Raw genomic sequence first — 19,149 nt, 5'->3', positions numbered from 1 at the left:
GCCAGCAATAACTCATTCAATCCTTATCTTTCTCTTTGGAGCCTTATCTATCTATGTTGGTTCCTTTCCAGCATTCCTCATACAGAGGATTTTACCTTGAGATCTTTGAGCCACTTCCTCATCTAACTGCACAGGCCACTTCACTTGTATTTACTGCTAAGAAAGAAATAATAAAAGATTTCCCAGTATAAGATGTCCCTTAGGCTCTCCTTCATCTCAGAGAGATCACAGTCTGTTGCACTTTAATTAGCATTCTTACAGGATTTCCCAGCTGCCTTCCATGTGGTTGGGTTCTAATTCCTCGTTCTGTTGCTCCTCATTCACTTGATTTCTTAATACAATCGCTGCTTATGAATCCAAATGCCAGGCTCTGAAAGGCCCAGGGAACCCATTTTCCTCCCACTGCCAGAGGTGCAGGCTGCCCTGAAAATGCAGAGAGACTCTCAGAAAATGGGACTTTAGCACCAAGGATCTCCATGAATGTTGTTTTTCTAAAAAACGTGCTCTAGTTCAAACAAGAATTATTTCAGGGAAAGTCTTTGGCCTGTGTTACACAGGAGGTCAAACTAGCTGATCACAATGGTTTCTTCTGGCCTTGAAATCTATTAATTGTTCCATTTCACCTGAACACTGCATAGACATGGAAAATTCTTCCCCCATCAATGAAGTGTCAGCATCTCGGAGGTGAAATACAGCAGCCATTCTGCACAAATGGTATAACAAGGCAGTTTAGGACAGGAAGCAAAGGAGAATCCTTTATCCAAATGTGACTGCACAGGAATGTTAGGGAGGCAAAATATGATTCCATAGGCTACAATGCAGCTAGAACACCCTGATGCTTAGGACAGGGCCCCACTTTTTTGTCTCATCCAAAACTACAGATGAATTGGAGAGGTGACCAGGTGACTGGGCCATGTGCAATTCCACACTAAGGCAACAGGTGGCACTAGTACACTATATATAGGTAGTCTGCAACGTCACTGAGAAAGCAGAGAAGGTGGTAGCTGCGGTTGGGGCCCGCGCGTTTCTAAGTCCAGCACTAGAGCTGGGCTGAGCTGAACTGAACTGAACTGAACTGAACTGCAAGTCACAGGCACCTGTACAGACATGTGGTTGCAAATCCTTTGGAGTGTCCGGTGAGTGCAGCAGGTGCAGGAGAGCCCTTTGGGGGCAAGTGCTATGGGGGTTGTGCTGTTAGTCATCTAGAATCATGGCAGAGGGGTAAAGTCCAACAGGGGCGTTGGTCTAAGCTCCAGCACTAATCTAATGCTGGGAACGGAACACTACCTAGTGTAGCCATTCCATTCGGAAGGGTCACCTGAGAGTGGTTGACTATGCACCCCCTTGACTTAGAAAGCTTTGCTAGTGAACTCTGCTTTGGGGCAGTCAAGGGGCTGCTGATCTGAGCCACTTGATGTGGATTAGCAGGGTTAAAGCTGCTCAGCCCTGAATTGGTGCCATAACCTGCCATGATACTCTGTATTTCAGGCCTCCAGGCAGCTAAACCTCTGGGATTTAAGTGCACGGGGATTCGATTACCTGTTGCATAAACTGCTCAGTGCCCGGAAAGCACCATGAAGGGGACGGCTTAGGCTTTTTGTTCTCAGGAACCCTGCTCTCTCTTGGCAGGCAGAACTGACAGGAGCCTCCTGCTCAGCAACTTCACTGGGGCTGTTTCAGAGAATGTTGCCCCATTTCAGTCGCAGAGTCTCCAGTAATTAAGGTTACCCCCGTCTAGGTTTTCCAAGGATCGTCCCTTTTTTGAGATAGCTGTTCGGGGAAATTTGTCAGGGTGCTCAGGACACACTGCCAGCTGGCTGGTTTTATTGGCTCAGGATCAGCAGGATCTCCCATTTTTTTGCACCTCAGAGGTGGCAACCCTAGCCCAGCAAGTGCTGTTTCTGTTCCAAATCGTGTGAGTGGAGTGGGAGCTGTCTCCCCCTTTTTCATTGCCCTGGCTAGGCACAGGGCAGCCCCTCACACTCTGTGTCCCCACAAATGTCCTTTCCTGACCCTCCTAATTTCCTCCACAATCCCCTGTGCCAGGTCTAGACACAGTCACTATTCCCACAGCTGGCAGAAGAGCTGGAGCAAGGCTTGGAGAGACCACATAGCTGAGGGATGACTGAATGGCTTTAAATGATACCTCATATTTGCTAATGCCTGCCCTGATTACATGACACTTTCCTAGATAGTCTGAGTTTACAGCACCATATTGCAACATGATATAGGGCCACTGTCATGGTGAGTATGGGCCCTAGAAAGTGACAACCCTAGGGAAGGAATGGGGGCACCAGACAGAGATGGCCCTTGTCACGCTGTCTGGAGTGACCAACCTCAGGGCAGACTCACAAAACCAGGTAGAGGCCCCAAACTGGTTGTATGTTCTGTAATTAGATTTCACCCAACTGAGTAACCAATGTGAACTCCTAGATCACTATACCAGTCTTACTATGGAGTCCTTCTTGGGTGCTGGCTGGTGAGTCTTGCCCACATGCTCAGGGTTTAGCTGATTGCCATATTTGGGGTCGGGAAGGAATTTTCCTCCAGGGCGGATTGGCAAGGGCCCTGGAAATTTTTCGCCTTCCCCTGCAGCGTGGGGCATGGGTCGCTTGCTGGTGGATTCTCTGCTGCTTGAGGTCTTCAAACCAATTTTGAGGATTTCAATAACTCAGTCCTGGGTTAGGGGTTGTTATAAAAGTGGATGGGTAGGGTTCTGTGGCATGCCTTGTGCAGGAGGTCAGACTAGATGATCATATTGGTCCCTTCTGACCTATGAGTCTGTGAGTCATAGAGACTGCCCTTGGGTCTTCCAGGCTATCTTGCCACCCAGGCAAGCTGGACTTAGTGATTAATGGTCAGTTACATCAAAAATCACAAAATATTCAGGGTGTTCCCAGTGTCCAATGACCAGCCACTTATCACAGATCTATCTGTACCTTAGATCTCTCACCAAAGACAACACCTGTAGCAAATCCTATAATAAACTAACTAAAGTTTTATTTACTGGGGAAAAGAAATTAGAGTTATTTACAGGTTAAAGCAAGCAAGCATATATACATAGATGAGTTTCAGTCTGTGATTCAAAAGGTGACAGATATAATCTATCAGAATTGAATCTCTTTTTAGGGGTTAACCCAGGCTGACCCTGGGGATCTCTGCTTTTTGTTTCTCCAGCCCTGGTGAGAGTCCAAATAGCAAAGAGATGAAAAATCTTCATGTTAGCTAATTTTATTTCCCTCTTCCAGCATCTAAACCAATGGGACAAGGCCTCCTGCACATACTTGCCCATGGGTGGATGGGGTAGTAACAAAGCTTTTGTCCTACAATAGCTCACTTAATTTTCGATAGTCCTCCTGGATGGGCAGGGTGATCCACTCTACCTGTCTGAGTTCACAAGTTCAGAGCAGGCAGGTTTACAATTATAAAACAAACGTATATTTTATCTTGTAGCATGGAGTACATACATTGCAAGTGAGATTAATGCATGCAGCAACTTAAAAGCACGTAATAATCTAAATATTAAATGCCTTCTTAGAAGACTAATACATATTCTGAACAAAACTAACATACAGGTGAACTGATTTTGTTTCCAGCTATGAGTTTGTCAGTTCTTAGTAATGCCTACGACCTTGGCAAGAGCTGCCACTTGGTCTACCAGTGGCACAGTCCTGCAGATCTTTCCTTCTGTGGGGAAACCAAGGCCTCAGGCCCAGTGGTGACCTAGAGGATGCTCAAACCTGTGATGAAACCATGTGGGAGGCCCTGCAGAGTGGAGTTGGGGGAGACTGTCTCAATGCTCCTGAGCTGACTGCTCCTTTCAGAGATTGGCAGCAGTTGTCTGCTCTTGTCCAGAGTCCACTCTTGCTGTGCACTGGGAAAACTCCACTCCCTTCCCCCATCACACTCCCATGAATGGCAGAGACACAAATCCAACTCTTTATTGGATGAGCTGACTTGGCTACCTTGAGATATACATGTGTGCTCCCCTCCCCCACTGCAGTGCGAATGTATATCTGAACATTAGGCCTCCCAATGTTCCCCGTGGCCAATTCCCCAGTCTGTGCTGATATTTTTTCTGCTGTTAAGAATATGGGATTGCTGGTCACCACAAGGAGAGGGCCTGGGTAGCCTTGTGACCAGTGGCCAAGCAGGTGGTGATCCAGTCTCCTCAAACCATGTTTCATTAGTTGCAGGTATGGTACCTTGATGGCCTGTTGCAGAGCTGGTGGGGGAGCTCTGTGGAAGCCTAGAACCTTCTCTCCAGCTGGTGCTGTTCAGTTCAGCTCTTTTTTAAATTGTTGTTCTGTTTCTAACCTTCCAGGCTCTTAGGCCAACATCTTCAGAGCTGGCCACTCATTCTGGGTGTCCCCAACTTGGCAGGGACACCTAGAGCCTGATCTTCTGAGGTGATGGGAACTCATGGCCCCTGTAGACTTCATAGGAGTTGTGGGTGCTCATCCCCTCCCAAACTCACATGTATGTATATGGGTCTTGGTGCAGTCTCAGTGTCTTGAAGCTTTTGCTCCTGAATGTCAGCATCTTGTGTCTTCCTAGGTCCTTTAAATGTCCCTGGAGGAGTGTAATTCTGGCCCCGGCTGCTCTGGGAGCTGGAGGGCTTCTGGTTTGTTGGCTCCTGTCTAGACGGAAGATCAAGACTCTAGAAATGGGAGATGGATGGTGGGGCTCAGGCGAGAGACCCCCAAGAGAGAAAGAAGATGAGAGAATCCGATCCTTCCAAATTGAAACATCTGACAGGGAAATTCAGGTATCACTGACTGAGAAATAGGGAACTGGGAGAGGTATCGAGGGAGGGGCAGCTGGTGGAGAGTAGAAAGCAGAGAGGTAGAGTTATTCAGTCAGATCCATTTAACTGCTTCAAGGTGATGTCCTAGTGACCTTAGCGTTGTACTTGAATACTCCAGCACAGCTGTTTGACACTATGGGACAATATACTGGCTATCCATCCCTTCACACTTGAGTTCTACTCCAAATTAGATCACAAAATAACTGAGTTTTCTGGGCCCCAGTCTAAGGGAAGTTTATCAGACTCTCCACAGAGTCCAGGACAGTTTCTTCTGAGAGGTCTACGCCTGGAACAGCAGAGGCTGCTGGTGGAGACTGAGATGCACTGAATGGTAGAGCTTTCTGTATGGGTTTAGGAATAGCAAGGGGCTGCAGGTCAGGATTGAGGGCATCAGCTGAGCTGTGTGTGAGGAGCCCCGGGCTGGGAATAGCAGGGAGGCTGCAGGTCAGGCTGAGGGGCACTGGCAGAACTATTATGGGAAAGTGCAGACTCTAATTTACTCGTAGTGGGCAGGGCAGGTAACTAGGATTGAGCAATGGAGACTTTCATTTTTAGGTCATCAGTTCCATTCCAGTCCCCGTGAGTAGTGACTGAAAGCTGCTGTCCTTTGATTTGATTGAGGAGCTGCTCATGGTGAGTGGCCAGATCACAAAACCACCCTGCATCTGTTGTCTGGTGTCTCTGCTCAGGCTGCAAGAACTGAATAGGCCTTGGAGACTGACCCTCATATTTTCCCCTTTAGAGCACTGTCCCTCCAGGGGAAGGGTGAGGCACATTTGCTGGGGCAGTACAGAGTTCCATGCCAGATCCCTATTATGGATAAAAAGGCGCCTTCAGCTCCCAGGGCTCATAATCCAGCACCATGGTAAAAAGAGAGGGTGAAACCCAGGTGTTACACCGAGAAGGATGCTTTAGGCTCTCTGGGAGAATGCTAATAGACTAGAATCTGGCACTACCACGCAGCAGCCTCCTCTACCCACCTTTCCTCCCAGGAGGTCAAAGCCCTTTACAGTCATTAACAGCCTCCCAGCCCCTAATCTGCATTAGGTCAGTAGGATTACCTCTCTGTACAGATAGGGAAACTGAGACAGAGAAGGGAAATGATTTGACCAAGGTCACATAGCAAGTCAGAGGCAGAACCCAGGAGTTCCTGGTCCTAACCAATAACATACAAAACATACTTTCACCATGTACCTGATCCAGGAGGCCCTGTGTGGCATTTGGCTGCCTGGACAGTGCCCTTTGGGCCCCACATAATGATATAGAAAGCAGGGCTGCTTCTTTAAGACCCTGGGCAGGCAGAAGACTTTATCCTTGGCTCCCCTGTTAGAACATCTCCTCCAGTGGGTAATGGGCACTGAAAGCAGCCCCTGTGAGCCTGGCCTGGGATGGAGCAGTGTGGGAACTCTCCCTCTGCAGGAATTGCACCAGCGCCTGGACCAGGCCCGCTACACACCACCACTTGAGGGAGTTGCCTTCCAGTATGGTTTCAACTCCACCTACCTACAGAAAGTTATTGCCTATTGGAGGAACCAGTTTGACTGGCAGAAGCAGCTGGAAATTGTGAACCAATATCCACATTTCAAAACAACTATTGAAGGTGAGTCTCAGGTGCCCCGAATGGTCCCTTTGCCTCCTCCAGAGGTCCTGGTGCCTCTTCCTCCACAGAGCACCCACCTATTGCTCCCCTAGTGGCCCTGGTGCTCCTAACAAGTTCCCTCTATTTCCTTTGTCTAGCTGCCCCATTGCCATGTCCCCTCACTCATGAATCACCCCTCCATTTCTTTCCCGTCCCTAGCACTCCATCCTAGGAGCCCCCACAATTCTCTGAGATCCCCCACTTCACTTCCTCTCATCTGCCCTCCTGTGCAGGTTTCTCTGGAACCCAAGACTACGCAGCTAGTTCCATGCAGAGCTCAGCATTGCACTGAGATACAGTAAAGCAGGCTGAGATATCCAAGGCATCCATTGTCTGCTAGGGTCACCACCTCACAGGAATCAGCTTCAGGAGGACAAATTTAGGACTCCTTTCCCAACAGATGTAGTTGCTGGGGTCTGGGCCTCTCTCGCTGTGGCGTTATTCCTCATCTACAAAGGAGCAAACATAAACCCAAAGGAGTACAGGGCATCCCCCTCCCAGCTCCAGCTGAGCAGCTTCCTCTTTCTTCTGTGGGTCTCTGTGCGGCTCTGCCGTGAACACTGGCTAGGAATTTGCCTCCTTTAGGGTCTAAGCCAGGAGCTGAGAAGCAACTGAAGCATTAACTTGTTTCTCCTGGGTTTGTGGCAGGGATTGAAGTCCATTTTGTCCATGTGAAGCCCCCTGGCATCCCAAAGGGTCAGGCAGCCAGGCCTTTGTTGATGGTGCATGGCTGGCCTGGCTCTTTCTATGAGTTCTATAAGATCATCCCACTGCTCACTGACCCAGCTGGGCATGGCCTGAATGAGGATGTGGTGTTTGAGGTCATCTGCCCATCCATCCCAGGCTATGGCTTCTCCGAGGCACCTCACCAACAAGGTGAGTGACGGGCAGAAGGGAGTTAATTAGAATCCCAGTGCTTTCTGGAATAGCATCTGGGAGACATTCCTGAAACCATGGGTTAATTTCTGAATATTGAGAATTGAGTTCTCCACCTGCTCTTTTAATAAAGCAAATCTGGTGGTGGATTGATGGCCCTAGAGACTGGTATCCCCAGAACAGGTACAGCAGGGGCAAGGACAGGGCACACTTCTCTCAACCTGCCTCCCCTGACCTCTAGGGATCACACCTAAATATGAGAGGGCAATTCATACTCCAGAAACTGGTCAGTCCTTGGTGTCTCTGCTGGGCTGGAAGGGAGGGGGCATTTATGATGACGATGATTGTGTTGTTGATGTGTACAGTGGGAACTGGACTCAGACTTACATCTCAAGTCACACAGTCCACTAAATGCCCTGAAGATGAAAAGCTTTGTGCCCTAGTCCTGTGAGCCAGGTAATTATTGCCCTGGTAAAAGGCTCCATATCTCATTTTCTATACACACACCTCAAGACAGCCAGTCACCCCAACCTTAGGCTGAAATGGAACTGATGCCCCATAGACAATAGGCTCCATAATCCATTTGCCACTTCCCTGAGAGCCCCCGCCAGTCCCCCCAGCCTGGAACCAGAAAGGAACCAGAGTCCTAGAGGTGAAAGACTCTGTATCCTATTATGTGACCCCTCTGAGCCAGCAAGTCCTCTTCTGTGCCAGCTCTTTCTCATGTATGTAGCACAATAGGTGAACACCATGCTGTACAATAGGGTGATGTATACCTAACAGATCCCTTCCCCAAAGGAATAGGGGTGCAATAGAACATGGGACAATGTGAGGTCGGTGGTCATTAGAACCAGGACACTTCATGGATTGGGGTTGGGGGTTCCAGTGGTGGTTGGAGGAGATAAGGGAGGGTGCTGGGAACCTTAATTGGGAGACTGTTATAGGCCCATAAGGTGTCCTGAGAGAAGATGCAGGATGAGTGCAGAGACTAGGGAGTGGAAGAAGGGGAAATGAGGTGGGTGGGGCTGAAGACGACATAGCTTTAAACGGGAAAAGCAGGGATGTGAACTTGATGCTGGAGACTAAGTAGGAGCCAGTGAAGGGATTTGAGGATGGAGGGTGCAGGTATGGGTAGAAAGATTAATTTGGATGAACTGCTAGGTGGATAAGGCAGAAGTGAAGAGGAAAGGAGAGTCTGTGCCCTGTGTTGTATCTGGGAAAACACCCTGCACCTTACAGTGCTTCTTAATGATAATCCAAGAGACCTGGCTGTCTAGTGTCTGAGACCCAACCTCTCCATACTAGGGTGAAGGCAGCTTGTATCTGCTTCATTCTGTGCTCCTGGACTGGTGCTTTCAGTGCTTATCTTCCCCATGGGACACTGAAATGGTTGCAATGCACTCATTTCTTGGCCTTTTAACCCCAGTGTGCTAACTGCTTTGTGATAATGGGTCAGCTCCATCTGCCAGAGAAGAGTTCATCTTTTGCAGTGATATTGGGGAAGTCCATGGGGCTGAGATCACAAAGCTGTAGGGGTGGGTGTGGAGATTTGGAATGTAGAGGTAATTAGAAGCCTTCCAATCCCCAAGTCTCTCTTCACTGTGATCCAGAGGACTAGTACTAGGCAATACCCAACAGAACACTGACCTGTGTCCCCCTGGTATCAGTGATTCCTCACTGAGGGAGAACAGGTGTTTAATAATAGGTTTCTCCTTATGCACAGGTTTTGACACGCTGGCTGCTGCTCGGATATTTCACAAGCTGATGCAGAGACTGGGTTTCCAGGAGTTCTATGTACAGGGAGGAGATTGGGGCTCTCGGATCACTGTAAACATGGCCCAGATGCTGCCAAAGTGAGTGGCAAAGGGAGTTAGGAAAGGGACAGTTGTCTGTTCTGGTTCCTATGACACTCCCTGCCCTTCCCCTTGTACTCAGGACACATTGTTGCCAACTCTTGTTGTTTTATCCCCAGCCTTGTGATATTTGGAATCTTCTTCCCCAGCCCCTGAGGTCACGTAGCTACATAAGAATCTCCTCATTCATTAAAAAAAAAAAAAAAAAAAAAAAAAAAAAAAGAACATTTCTAGTCCTTGTACTTGTAGACAACTGAAAAGTATGAACCCTAAATGCTTAAAAATCAAAAGGAAAATGGAAAGAACTCATAATATACTGAATTTTTTTAAAAAAATCTCATGATTTGTAGGGCCTGGCTCTAGATTTTGGAATGTTTGGGTTTGGCAGTATTCAGAACAGTGATGACCAGAATGTGAATGCTGATCACACTCCTCTTTAACACAGAGTTGAGGTGCATGCAGACTACACATCCCAGCAAACAGGCAGGCAACTCAGTTGGAGCATTACATTCTGTGAGCTGTCACCTCTGCAAGGCGCACCCTTGCATTAAGGATTCAGATGCTTGCCATCTTCTCCAATGGATAGAGATGAACATCAGTCCTCGGACTTCTGCCAAGTTATCTGTACAGCTCTTGTGTGAACAGCCCTAGCCCAGAGAATCTTTTTACCAAAATATAGCTGATGAGCAGTCTCCAGGTGAACAGGAGTCAGGAGGATTCTGAAACTATTTCTCTTGACTTTTCTGCATCGTTGGTAGGCAGTAGCCTGGATTCTAGAGCAAGAAGCAAACTACGATTCCATAAGGGGGTCTAAGCTTTCCTTAGATAGAGTTGGAACATGGTTCCTGACCTAGCATAACACATAATTAGTAGAGAGATCCTAGGATGTAAACTGACCCCAAAACAAGCACCATAACTGGAGTCTGTGAAGCTGATGGAGAATTGGTCCCAGTCCCCTTTGCATTTGTAGAGTTGTTTCATCTTGAGTAAAACACTCTTCTTTCCTCTGATTTGTCCATACTTTTTCCTATGTATGTTGCTGTCACTTGGACTCTCTACATAGAGTTAGTGTCCTTTTAAAAAAAAGAAATAGCAGATATTCACATTTTTTTAAATGGCCATTAATGTTGAGGGTCCCAGTTTTTAGATACCTCAAGTTTGACACCCAAAATTACTGGCCATTTTTTGAAAATGTTTGCCACAGTGAGTGCCCAAGCTGAATGTAAGGCTACAGCTCTGGCTTCATAGCTGATCTACACAGCCATCCTGATACTACAAACCAGGCAACAATGCATAGCTGACTCCTGTTGAGTTTATCCTGAACACTATCCCCAAATCCAGACCATTCTTGGAGATGCCTTGCCGCTGCCTAGCTCTGCTTTTCCATTCTGGTTTTGTGCATTGGATTATCCCGTCTTACGTAAACCCCCACCTCTTTATTCATTACCGTTTTGTAGATCTCAGCCCATTTCTCAAACTTGTTCTGTTGTGTTCAACGTTATCTAAAGTATTTGGGATGGAATGGGTTACCTAGGGAGGTGGTGGAATCTCCTTCCTTAGAGGTTTTTAAGGTCAGGCTTGACAAAGCCCTGGCTGGGATGGTTTAGTTGAGGATTGGCCCTGCTTTGAACAGGGGGTTGGAATAGATGACCTCCTGAGGTCTCTTCCAACCCTGATATTCCACAATCACTCCCAGCTTTGAGTCAGCTGTGAATGTGAACTGTGCTCTCTCCATTTCATTCTCCAAGGCAGCCTTAAGGCTTAGAATAGGCCCACCCGGTGATCTCTCTTCCAAATCAGAAAGAAGTAATGAGGAGATTCAAATCTGGTTGAGAAACCTTTGAGAGGCTAAATGGTAGCATGAGATATACATTCCTTCCCTGCCTAAAATGCAGGTTTAGAACATCTGGGTGGAGGAGAAACATGAGATACTCTTAGAAGAGGAAGTTAAATGTTAGGCTATGTCTGCACTACAACTGTGCCACTATAAGGTCTCCCGCGTAGCTGCTCTTTGCTAGCAGGGGAGAGTTCTCTTGCTGGCAAAATAAAACCACACCCCTGACCAACAAAATTTCACTGACAAAAGTGCAATGTAGACATAGCCTTAGGCAGTGAGTTGTTGTAAAGCATGTGCTCCATGTTAGCTCCCTAGGTGAAAGGAGACCAAATCAAGGGGGAAGACCCTAAAGGAGTTAGTCATCATGGCCCAGATCCTTAAAAGTATTGAGGCTCACAACTCCCAGTAATTTCAATGGGAGTCTGGCACCTACATACTTTTGAGGATCTGGCCCCATGTAGGAGGAGGATTGTGAGGTGCAGCTAGCACCCAGGACAGGGAGTCTCTGGGAGCTTTAGAGTCATGTGTGGTTCACCATAGGCTTCTCAGCAAATGCACAATGAAGCCCTCCTTATCTAGGCTTCAAAATGAGGCTGTAAGAACAACCCAAGCCACAGTGATGGCTGTGCTATGTCAAGTCAAATGGAGTCTAAGACTGCTGTAGTTATTCTGTTCTCCCCAACACAAGTGTGCTGGTGCTTGTATCAGCTATGCTATCTCTAGTCTATTTGCTACATGTCTTCACGTAAGGGAATTGTGAATACATGTGCCTGAACAGCTATGTATGGTTAGGAGAAAGACATTCTTCCGGAAGTACCGATGGGCTTAGTGCAGTGTTGCTGTCCTAGCACAGCTCTGTATCTTAGAGGGAACCTGGAGGCAAGATCCCTTTTGTTCTCTGTTATTATTGTTAATCCATATTGCTGATTCTTATTCTATTCCTCAATACCATTGGTTCCAGGTCCGTGAAAGGGCTTCATCTGAATTTTGTCTTCATCATCTCGGGAGGTTTGGGGAGGCTGGTGTCTTTACTGCTGGGGGCTTATGTGCCATGGCTGGTGGGCCTCACCAGGGAAGACTCCCGCCGTTTATACCCATACTTGGAGAAGAACGTGTATGAACTTCTGCGAGAGACGGGTTATTTGCACATCCAGGCCACCAAGCCAGACACAGCAGGTAGAGTACAGTCTCCACATGGCTGTGGAGTTTGTATAATAGACGCATGTGGTCCAGGAGATACCTGTCACATCTGGACAAAGGCCTCGAATGTTTGAGGAGCAATGTGGACTGAGCAAAGAACTAGGAACCAGGAACTCCAGAGTTCTAGTCAAGTTCTAACAATGATTTATTACACATGGCTTTTGGCAAGTCACCGTATCTCCATCTGACTGTTTCCTTAACTGTAAAATACTTCCCTGCCCCACCAGGTGAACAGATAATATGCTATATAAATGCTGCATTTATTATATTTTGATTCACAGAGCATAGGTAAGAAAAGGATAGTGGGTGCACAGCATTCTCACCCTTCCACCTTCATAAACACTGACTAAGGGCTTTTAGAACCGGCTGACCTGTTCCATTCACCCCCATTGTTTGGGAATGCTGTTCCCATTTCCTGTCTCCTTTAAAGTGTAGTTCCTTTGGACACTTTCCCATCGTGACATTACTGCCACCACCATGACTGTCCTAGTTCTTGGTTTCTCTCTGCATTAAAAAACTAGGGTGCGGGGGTCTGAGGATGACAGTCTGGTCTCTGCCAGTACTAAACTGTCCCAAATGGAATAGCACAAAAGTGGGTAGTAACCAGAGTCTCTGCTTGATTGCTATGGGAGACTTTCTGGAAGTCCAGTTCATTCTTAGTGGAAGTAATACAGTGCCATGTGAACCTGAGAGCTGTTGTGTTGCTTTCCTGAATTAGGCAGTGGACTAAACGACTCCCCCATGGGACTTGCTGCATACATTCTGGAGAAGTTCTCTACCTGGACTGATAGATCATTCCGGGACATGGACGATGGAGGTCTGGAGAGGTATGGAACAATAGCATGCCAATGAATGGGTGTGAGGGAGAAATGTAACTAAAGGAAGGCTGCTCACAACAGTAGGGATGTGAGACAATCCACCACTGAGATTAAATTTTAAGTAGAGGGCAAGAGAATATATACAAGGCAATTTGCACAGTTTAGAATTGTAATGGAGTGATTGTAGCACTATTGCACCAACACTCAGTGCTGTACAGCTTAGCTTAGGGCCAAGTGATGAGTAGAGAACAGATAGGCTGCCCACTCTTCAGGGCATGTACCTGATAATATGCAGAGAGTAGCCCCTGTGACAGTGATGCTTCTCTGGTTTATCCCTCAATAGGAAATTCTCTATGGATGACCTTTTGACCAATGTGATGATTTATTGGGTAACTTCATCCATTGTGCCCTCAATGCGCTTCTACAAGGAGAATTTTTCCAAGAACCCCAACACTGCTCCCGATACCAGGTAAAGAAGGGGTGGGATGAGATGCAGGCTAGACACCACTGCAGGCATATAGAATAAACCATCTAGGTACTTACATGGCTCCATCATTGTAGCAGTTGAGCTCCTCCCACATATTTCAAAAACAAATCAATCCAGATTCTTGTATTGGTACTATCACTATAACAAACAGGGTGTGTTCTCTTTTTTTTTTCCCCCCAACCTATAGGAGAAATAGCTTGATTATTTTTGGAATGTAGAGGTGAGTGGTGACGTGTAGAATTTCTTGAAGGAACATGAAGTCACAGTGATGAGTTTTGTATGTGATGTGTTCAAAACAGAGCTCTTCTTAGCTCTGCTGGGAGTGAGTTTAGTCTGAGGCTAGCTCCTGTGAGAGTTCTGTCTCCTACAGTCATGAGCTGCTCCCTTTTGGTCAACAGTTTCACTGAATTAGTAAGGGAATTAGCATGTAATCACTTTACTACAACTAGGAGGCACAGCTATAAGTAAAAAGGGAACATATGGAAGGAGAATTTAGAAAGGATATTACAAAGGGAGTGGTCCTCTAGGAGAGGTGGTAGTGTGTTAATGTATTAAAGCAAAACATGGATGACTATCTGGAATTTGGTATGCTGAACAGGTATTAGCTTTGGGTTAGTAAAGAGCTGACTGCCACTGATAAAGCTAAACAGGAGCATTTTGCTGAGCATGATTCCTCCCTTCCCACCCCAAGACTGGCTACCATTAGTTTCAGGCTCTATAGGGAAACTGAGAAAATTGTCCTTTAGGAAGGAATTGATTCCTTTAGATTTGTATAGGGGGTCTATGTACAACAGCAACAGGGGCTTTAAAATGCAATCAGTTTACTGAGAGGAGATGGATCGATTACATGGGAGGGTGTGGGCTCCTGCCACACAAATTTAAGTGTAGTAAGTGTTAAACTGGTCTAGTCTAGAGCACGCAAAGCTGTTCTAGAAGCTGTCTCTGATTGTTTCTAGTCCAACCCTGCTATTTACCTCTTCAGTGGAAGCATTTCAGAGCCTGAATGGCACATACCATCTCTCCAGCCTAAGTAGTAAGCCAGAAAAAGGGAAAGCAGCAAAGAATCATGCATCTGAGGAAGGGGGTACTCACCCACGAAAGCTCATGCTCCAAAACGTCTGTTAGTCTATAAGGTGCCACAGGATTCTTTGCTGCTTTTACAGATCCAGACTAACACGGCTACCCTCTGATACAGAAAAAGGGAGGCACTCCCAGGAGGCCACAGTACCTATGGCCATGACTCAATTTGCTGTGCCACTGCGGGCCCTACCAGCAACTACAGCTAGCAGATTTGGAAAATATCAAAAGATATGTTAAATATTTCAAGCATCAGCATCCAAACAGTTATTAAACCTATGGTGCCTGGTACTGATGGTCTGACTATTGAAAAAAGGTATACTACATATGATGTGTGAAACTGTCCAAAGATTTTAACAAAATACAAATAAAAATTTTGGAATTACAGAAAATAAAGGAGCATCACATGGGTAAAGAGATTCTGTGGTAGCTATGTGTTAACTAGCTAAACCAATTCATTAAGGAATGCTGAACAAGGTAAATTGCCTGCTCTAATCAGTGACAAACAATTAGCTAAATGGTATTGTCCTCAGTATACAAGAAATGTCTAAGTTAGACTCAGGACTCACAGTTTGTCAGACCACTCTGTTTTATTAGCACAGCACTCTGCTAATAACACCCAGATAATGTGAGTGGCCATGCAAGACCCAAACAGTCTTATTTATACAGATAAAAGAGTGTGAATTAGACAAAGGGACAAAGAAAGCAAAACAGTAAAATTCACCTGGGGCACAGCATGCATATCCTACTTCCTTACTAACTCTTATCGATCTAAGGCTAATACTTCACCAATTGCCCTTAAACGGTGCAACTGTTCTATGTTAATGTCTATATTCCTGACACCTGGATTGCAGCATTCCAACAATTTTGCTTAAAAGTACAGACAGCATTTCTTTAATCCTTTTTATTTTCACAATATAATTCATTCTATTTTCACAGAAATGTAAGGTTCGATTTATACCACTGAATGATAAGACATTGAATAGTCAGCTCAATTTGGTTTATGATGTCAAGTTGCCTTAAAGATCTGACAGCATGCATATAGAAAGGCAAACTCACCCTACCAGGGTCACCAGGCCTGTCTGCTCACACTGGGCCAATCGGATTTATGATCTATAGGGGTTTGTTTGTTTTTTTTTAAACACATGAAGCAAGTTATTTTAATTTGCCACTAGTCCAATTGCAATTGACCACAAGGCAGACATATAATGGTTAGACAGTTACATTTCTACTACCCTTCAAATTTTCAGCTACAGAGACTCAAAACAGCTTTAACCTACTTGAGAGCTTAGCTTGGATTCAAACAAGATTCTCAGCCAATCATTCCATTTGTCTGTGTGGCTGGGTACAACATGGGGGACTGTTGGACAAAATTGTTAGCCAATAGTATGTATTTCTAAAAAGGATTTATAACTATGTTAAAGTGAAGCAAATACTGTGCAGCGATATGGACCAGAAGTAGCCACACTCAACTTGTTGATGTCCAACTGAATACTGCAGTGCGGTATATCACTGGAACCCTCAAGTTGAGCCCAAACACCTTGGCTGCTGGTGCTGTTGCACATTGCTCCCCCATCCATTCGTCATGATGCCACTACCCATTGGGAATTCCAGTGGACCATGGAAAACTAATGTCTCCCCATACACCAGGACTTAACAAACATTCCTCACCACTGCTCGCAGTCATGTAAGCCCTTTTGGACACATGCGTTTAACCTTTGCCAATGCAATTTCAACTCTGATGAAGCTTGGAAGGCTGAATGGAGTTCACAAGAAGTCACAAACACACACCTCATGAAAGATCTGATGCAGAAGATCCCTGGCTTCGATCTCCTGCGAAGTTCATGGGCAACCCTGAACCGGATCCGCACAAAGCAAGGCAGATGAGGATATTTGCTGCACAAATTGGAAAATTAAAGACTCTTCAGCGTGCAACTGTGGTCACCCAGAACAGACCATGGAATATACAATTCAGTGCCCAATTCACAGAGATGAAGCAGCTATCACAGCGACACTCTCTGCTACTCTTGGCTTAACCATCTGAATATAAAATGATAGTTGGTGCTCTAAATCTACATCAGCTGTACAAAGAAGTATTAGTGAGCCATTTTTTCCAGCATACTCTGCACTGAAATATAATAAACTGCAATGTATGAACTCTTCTACCTGGCAGAGGTAGAGATCGTCGAGAACAAGATAACTGTTCTGCTGAGGTTTGTGAGACTAACAGGCAAACTGGTTGAATTGTTGCAACAAACTGCGTACAAAATTCCAATAACCTTGAACAACCAGTGCAAACTGCATTGGAAAAGAAATATTAGGGTATTTCTGATACAAACAAATTTGGAGAGTTTTTTCTTTCACAGTAAAATACTAAGGTATACATGCTAATCAGTAGTGAGTATATACTTTTCCAGAACAGATTGCACAGTGGATTATTTCCTACATCGATGGAGTAGTAATGATTTAACCCATCTTTCTGTATTTGTGCTGATTAATCTTGAACTAATATTCTTTGGTGAATAGATCTGATTGAGCTTGATTATCTGACATTTTATTGATAAGAGAACCAATTGCTTTAAATAACATCTTCCTCCACAAAGAACACACACTGATTTACAAAAGCAGCAAAGAGTCCTGTGGCACCTTATAGACTAACAGACGTATTGGGTGAGTATTCACCCACAAAAACTCATGTTCCAATACGTCTGTTAGTCTATAAGGTGCCACAGGACACTCTGCTGCTTTTACAGATCCAGACTAACACGGCTACCCCTCTGATACTTGATACTGATTTACAAAGCTCCTAACGGGAAACTTTTTTGGTTTTGGTTTTTAGGATTGGAGTGTACGTACCCACTGGCATTGCTGCTTTCCCCCAGGAGTTGGCACATTGCCCACGCTCCTGGGCAAAGAAGTTGTTGAAGAACATAGTTGTCTACTCCTACATGCCACGTGGGGGGCATTTTGCTGCCTTCGAGGAACCAGAACTCCTGGCACAGGATATCAGGCAGTTGGTCAGAAAGGTGGAGCATCTGTGAGCCATGAGCAAGCGGGGGGCAGTATGGGCACACATTGCTAGACCACTAGCCTGAGGTAATTAATAACTGCATTTCCGATAACACTTTATAAAGCCAAATATCCATTTGCTTGGTAGCTGCAGCCATCAATCTCAAAAAAATGCCAGATGGTTAAAAATCAATTTCTAGAGCTTTTAATTTAAAAATAACCATTAAATTCCCACTGAAAGATAGGTGTATTTTGTCCTATTTCATTCTAGGAGCATTTTTGAGGGCAAACTCCTGCTGTATCCTGAGAATGGATGGTTGCTGTTTAATGTGTGACAACATTGCACTGCACTTTGGCTTTTTAAGGATAAAATGGCCCCCTATTTCTGAGCAAGGGCAACAGGTTCCACAGAAAAGCCCACTCAAGTTGCCTTCATCTCTAGAGTGACTTGACCTGGGTTCAGTAGCTGAAGTGGAAGTGACAGGTGTTAAGGTCTCACTCTTCTAGGCACGTGTGTCCAAGGCCCTTCTCCTGGATGGCTACAGAGCATCATATGGCAAACAGTGCCACAAAGATCAGAGAGCATAGCATGTTAGAATGCACCATTCAACTACAAGGTCTGGATAGCCCTGCGCAAGAAGGCAGCTTTCCAACTTCGTTTACAGTAGAGGCAAGTCTCATCTTACGTGGGGGTTCCGTTCCGCGGTTAGTGCATAAAGCAAAAACCAGGTATAGCAAAACGTTCATTGAGTTGAATGGTGGGCAGAATTGTCTGTACTACAGATGCAGTTTTTATATTGTTGTTTTTCTTTTTTTTCCCGTTTTTGCCGACTGTGCAAAGCTGAATTCATGCATGTTAAATGCACCTAAGATGTGACTTGCCTGTAATTGTGCCTCACTGTAGATCAGTGCATTTGTTGTATGCTACAGCACTGACCATTCAGTCTCTCTACAACTGTTAGGGCACTCACCCAGGATAGGGGAGACCTAGCTTCAATTCCTTCCTCTGCCTGATATGAACAACGGATTTGAACAGGGGCCTCTTACCTCTCAGGAGAGTGCTCTAGCCCTTGGACTACACAATCATTCCCACTCATTGGCCCAGTGTGTTTTAAATTATTTACATCCAGTGAACAGCTTCAACAAGAGCGACAGAGAGCCCTACACTAGAACATCCCCCTAGACCACTGGTTAGGGCACTCTTGTGGGAAGGGGGAAACCCAGTTCAAATCCTACTCCACATCAGGCAGAGGGTCCCAAAACTTTTCAGTGTCATACCCCCCTTCCCAGAGTTGGGGCCATGGCTGGGGGCAGGAGCAGAGCTGTGGCCAGGGGCCAAATGTAGAGTCACAGCAGGGCCAGGGGCTGCAGCTGGACTGGAGAGGGTCTTGGTGGCACTCCCTCCCTGCCCCATGGGGGTGGCTTGGGCCCTGCTGCACCCCCCAGTATTCCTCCATGTCCCCCTGGAGAGATGTACCTCACAGTTTGGGGACCTGTGTCAGATAGGATGTGGTAGACCTAACCACGGGGCTAAAGGGAGGCCACT

At 45.9% G+C, this 19,149-nt stretch overlaps 1 protein-coding gene across 2 annotated transcripts; it reads left to right on the top strand.

Annotated features, from left to right (window-relative positions):
- The first annotated feature begins 983 nt into the window (after positions 1-983).
- Positions 984-17,844, top strand: LOC115648893 (epoxide hydrolase 1-like). Of its 2 annotated transcripts, XM_030557186.1 has the most exons (9): positions 984-1,136; positions 4,558-4,768; positions 6,227-6,407; positions 7,095-7,322; positions 9,046-9,175; positions 11,974-12,188; positions 12,931-13,039; positions 13,374-13,499; positions 17,434-17,844. In XM_030557186.1, exons 1-9 carry the CDS (start codon positions 1,108-1,110, stop codon positions 17,633-17,635), a joined length of 1,431 nt encoding a protein of 476 aa, XP_030413046.1. In that variant the 5' UTR covers positions 984-1,107; the 3' UTR covers positions 17,636-17,844. The 2 variants fall into 2 exon arrangements, with proteins under 2 accessions (XP_030413046.1, XP_030413047.1); XM_030557187.1 differs by lacking the exon at positions 7,095-7,322.
- Positions 17,845-19,149: the final 1,305 nt, after the last annotated feature.

This window comes from Gopherus evgoodei, chromosome 3 (assembly GCF_007399415.2).
Source record: "Gopherus evgoodei ecotype Sinaloan lineage chromosome 3, rGopEvg1_v1.p, whole genome shotgun sequence".
Taxonomy (NCBI): domain Eukaryota; kingdom Metazoa; phylum Chordata; order Testudines; family Testudinidae; genus Gopherus; species Gopherus evgoodei.
The sequence above is the reverse complement of the archived record's forward strand: the minus strand, read 5'-3'. Positions and strand labels throughout refer to the sequence as shown.

Coding starts and splice junctions, on each gene's coding strand:
- LOC115648893 (XM_030557186.1), top strand. CDS start 1,108: ATGTGGTTGCAAATCCTTTGGAGTGTCCG. Junction 12,189..12,930: donor CACCAAGCCAGACACAGCAG/GTAGAGTACAGT, acceptor TTCCTGAATTAG/GCAGTGGACTAAACGACTCC. Junction 13,040..13,373: donor GACGATGGAGGTCTGGAGAG/GTATGGAACAAT, acceptor ATCCCTCAATAG/GAAATTCTCTATGGATGACC.